At 34.0% G+C, this 4898-nt stretch overlaps 1 protein-coding gene across 1 annotated transcript; it reads left to right on the forward strand.

Annotated features, from left to right (window-relative positions):
* The first annotated feature begins 3017 nt into the window (after positions 1 to 3017).
* On the forward strand, positions 3018 to 4570 carry LOC110809473 (glucan endo-1,3-beta-glucosidase-like). The gene is made up of 2 exons (XM_022035326.2): positions 3018 to 3176; positions 3467 to 4570. The coding sequence occupies exons 1-2, from the start codon at positions 3092 to 3094 to the stop codon at positions 4405 to 4407; spliced, it is 1026 nt and encodes a 341-aa protein (XP_021891018.1). The 5' UTR covers positions 3018 to 3091; the 3' UTR covers positions 4408 to 4570.
* Positions 4571 to 4898: the final 328 nt, after the last annotated feature.

Genomic DNA, 4898 nt, shown 5'->3' on the forward strand with positions numbered 1-4898 from the left:
ACTCGCGGTGGCGATCCGCCTCGGGTTGGCTGTTATTGGCCATTTTCGGCCGAATTCGGCCAAACTTGCATTGGTTCCTGTGAGAAAACATCCCTAGGACCCTCGGTGGGCCGAAAAAATACAGAAAACCAAAACTTACCGGTGGCGGGACTCTTCGGTGCAGCGGCTCCTCCGGCTCGAGTCGTGATTTGGTGTTTTGCTCCGGTCAACCTGTAGAGGAGGGAACGGTGTTCACAATGGTGGAAAAATTACATCGAACGGGAATTGGGAAGGGCCTCATCGGAGGCAAAAACTGGGAAAACCTGCAGCGGCGCCGTTAGGCTTCAGCGACGTTTTCCGGCCAATTGGCCAGTGTTTTTGCTTCGTTTTGGCCATAGATGGGTTCAACATCGAATTTTGAGCCAAGAGGAGATTTTTTACCTCGTTTGGTGGCCGAAAATTGCTCCGGTGCTGCGGCGGGTGGCGGCGGTCGGCTCCCTGGCGGCTGGGCTGTCTTCTCCGGCAAGGGGCTCTGGCGGCTAGGGTTAGGGTTTGGGTGCGGATGAGATTATTTATAACCATCCGCTTTTAATCTGAGCCCGTCCGATCGTGATTAAATAGAAAATGAATCTGGGCCGTTCATCGCGATGCAATCTGGGCCGTCCATTCCTGATTCAATTTGGGCCGTCCATGTGAATGCAATCTGGGCTGTTCGTGCGTGTTTTTGATCTGGGCCGTCCGTGTGCGCGAGAACGGATCTCAGCCGTTCGATCGCGCGCGCGCGGATCACCCACGTGGCTCCCTTCCGCATGGCCTCCTGCGTCATCGTCTCTGCCACGCGGCGTGTCCTGGTTGGCCGGGTTTGCTAACCGGGCTGCTGACGGTTTTCAATTTTAATATTTTTTAAATTTTGTTTTGACCCCTGGTTTTCAATTTTCTTTTCAAAAATACCCCCAGAACCCAAATTTTCATCCCTTTTTTTCAAAATTGCTTTCAATTAAATCCCTAAATAATTTTACCCCTTCAACATACTCAGCATTCTAATATATTGTATGCATGTGACTTGTTTCTATGGCAATATAATTCTCTTTAACCAAAGAACTAGGAAATACGGTCTGAAGAATCGATAGTAGTTCCATGAACAACCCTTTTTAAGATTGGGTTTTTTGATAATGGAAATGCCATAAAGTTCTTAATTTAGGAGTATGTTCAAGTTTGTATTCAAGCAACTAAGCTAATACTATACATATTTTCATATGAGTTTTTACACATTAAAATTAAGTTTATATTTTAGTCTAGTTAAAGATATATCATTTACGTTATTTACGAGTAAGCGTTTAGTAATTAGCATATTAATCTTTTAAATATCATATTCTGATAACTCATCTTTTGACAACTCAAACTATTTACAGGAAACTTACCTTGAAAATGTCATCCTGAAAAAGATTTGCTAAAAAGTTCTATTTTCTCAATGTGATAAAATGATTGATTATATGATGAATGATAATGTAAGCATTTTATAATGCTTAGACAGTCAAGGTTGGTTCTTGCTTGATCCTGATTATATATATATATATATATATATATATATATAACAGGTTTAAAATGCCTATAAATTTTTATAATAAAATATTTGACATGGATAATATATATATATATATACACAGACGTAATTACTTGGCCATGACTTCGAGTCTTCGGTTAGATAAATGCCATAATGAAAGTTTCCACATTTTTTAGTGGAAATTTCCACATATTGATGTCTTTGTTATTTAGCGTGAATGAGTTTAGAATTTTATCCAGTGATTTATGACTAGACTTTCAAGTATGTAGAACAAATATATATTGACACGAAAGTATTTGTATGATAATAAAAATAATTATTAAATAAAAATATATACGAAAGTAAAATTCAACTCGTATTTATAACTTTTTAAATATAAAAAATATAATAATTATTTAACTATATAATGATTAAGTAAAACTAACAAAATAGACTCAATAGAAATCATTAGTTGGTATTTTTTTATATTAAAAATTATGAATCCAAATTGTGCATTTATATATATATATATATTATAAAAGTTTGTATTATAATTATTGTATATATATATATATATATATATATATCAGGTAATTAATAAAACATATAAATTTCTATTAAAAAAGCTGCCGTCTATTCATCTTCCTATATATAATTTTCGTGCAATTTGTATATATAAATATTTATATATGTATACGTAATGGTCGTAATTAACCTAACAAGTCCAAAATCAAGAGGGGCTGCTGCTCCTTGTAGACAAGTATTTTTTAATCACTTAATTAATTAACGGCAAACTATACGGACCTTAGCAGTGTCGTATCGTATGGAAATGGAGTTCTTTCATGTCTGCGAGTTAATTTTGCATTAAATATTAAGAATTTTGATCTAAAATGATAAATTAAAGTGTTGAATTTTTTTCTTCTTTTCATATAGTTTGTTCTCCAGTAATTACTATTAATATATACCTATTTTTATTTTATTAAAATAAAAAATATATAAATTTATCAATTATGTAATATATATACACACAACTCAATATAATCTTCAAACAGTAGACAAAATTACAGTTGGATACGAACTCACAGCATTTAATAAAATAAGATACACATTAATCATAAATTAATTAATTTAATTTTTAAATAAAAATAGATTAGAGTATAATGTGATTCGAAATTGCAATATCTTATAAAATTAAGTAGTAATTAATAAATTTAATACAAATTTATTCAGCAGTGAACAGATTGTTAATAATGATTAACATAATATTTGTGAATTAAAAACACACAAAATAAGTAATTAAATGCAAAAATAATTCACATTAAGAGAGGACTTTTCAAATTTATTGAACCCAAAAGACAAGGTATTATAATGCCTAGTGGCTGTGGTGCTTTTAATGTGGTTGGAGAGAAAATTAGGCAATTTGGAAGATTTTTATTTTGACAAGTTTGCATTAATTTTGGACTGTAAGTAGCACCTATATATATATATATGTGTATGGTATTCCCATGAAGTTATATCTAATCCCTTCTCTTCTCCTTGTTTGGTTTCTCATCTCTCAAATATTTGGCCATGGCCATATTGCCCCGAAAATCCCATTTCTTACCTCCCATGCTGCTATTCCTTGCCTTCCTCCTCGCTACTTTCGGTAACACAGGTTGATTCCCAGCTCTCTTTAATTTTATGAATAATTATTAACTATTTTAAGTATATAACTAAATAAAATTTTTAGTATTATTTTTAAGGTAGGTTTAAATTAGATTATTTATGTTCAAATGTAACTGAAAGATTTTTTTTTAAAAAATTAAATAATATAAATTTAGTTTATCTCTTTATTTTATGGTTAGTTCATGACTTTATTACTAATTATACTGCATAATAATCATAATCTATTTTATTCATTTTTTAAATATAATTAAATATTAATTAAATAAAATAATATTGCAGCTGCTCAGATAGGTGTTTGCTATGGCAGAATAGGCAACAATCTTCCCCCACCATTAGAAGTCATCGCTCTTTACAACCAGAGAAACATTCGTCGGATGAGAATCTATGATCCTGACCATGGAGTCCTTCAAGCTCTAAGAGGTTCCAATATTGAAGTCATGCTCGGTCTCCCCAATCCTGATCTTCAAAGAATCGCCTCCAGCCAAGCTGCTGCCGATGCCTGGATCCAAACTAATGTCAGAAATTTTCCCGATGTTCGTTTCCGATACATCGCTGTCGGCAATGAAGTCCAGCCTTCTAATTTCTTCGCACAGTTCCTTGTCCCTGCAATGGAGAATATTCAGCGTGCACTTACAAATGCCGGTCTTGCTAACCAAATCAAAGTCTCCTCCGCCATTGACACCGGAACGCTTGCCACCTCTTCCCCACCTTCAAAGGGTTCATTCAAGGAAAATTTCATGCCAATTCTTAACCCCCTCGTTCGTTTTCTTGTCAACAACCGATCACCGTTGTTGGTTAATATTTATCCTTACTTTAGTTTCATTAACAACATGAGAGATATCCATCTTGATTTCGCACTCTTCACGGCCCCGAATGTAGTCTTTAGCGACCCACCGTTGAACTACCAGAGTCTCTTTGATGCGATTCATGACTCTGTGGTGGCCGCACTTGAAAAGATTGGTGGAGGGTCACTGGAGATCGTGGTGTCGGAGAGTGGTTGGCCATCATCCGGCGGGACAGCGACAAGCATTGACAACGCGAGAACTTACAACAACAATTTGATTCAGCATGTGAAGCGAGGAACACCTAAGAGGCCAAGACCAATAGAGACTTATATTTTCGCTATGTTTGATGAAAATCAGAAGAATCCTGAATTTGAGAAGTTTTGGGGGCTCTTTGCACCAAACAAGCAGCCTAAATATCCAGTCAGTTTCAACTGATTAGCATCATCCATACATAGACACACACGTATTACTAAATCTAAAATAATAATTACTCACTATATTGTAATTCTCTTGGAAAAAATCATCTTTTAAGTATAATTAAGAAAAAATTAGTGAAATGAAAACATTAATAAAAGTTTTTCCTAGAGGATTTATAATATTTGTTAGTACATTATGTTCATATATATATTATATACTTAAGCAAGGCCAAAGAATATGAGTATTTTCACCCTACGTACATTTAGAATTTATGAATTAATTGGTTTTCAAAGATAATATTTGTAAAAGCCTGAACTCCTACTAGGGATTTCGAGAAAATAACCCAGAAATAGTAAAATAAAATAATATTGAATTTTATAAATTAACGGATGCAGTTTAGAGTTTAGGGTTACATTCCTTGCACAGTCTACTTAAAATGCCTAATAAAGCTACGAGAATGCCCTTGAAATAAAAAATAAAAAAAGAGTAATAAAGGAAACAAATATGAT

The sequence above is a fragment of the Carica papaya genome, unplaced genomic scaffold (assembly GCF_054855325.1).
Source record: "Carica papaya isolate Zhongbai unplaced genomic scaffold, ASM5485532v1 h2tg000056l, whole genome shotgun sequence".
Classification (NCBI taxonomy): domain Eukaryota; kingdom Viridiplantae; phylum Streptophyta; class Magnoliopsida; order Brassicales; family Caricaceae; genus Carica; species Carica papaya.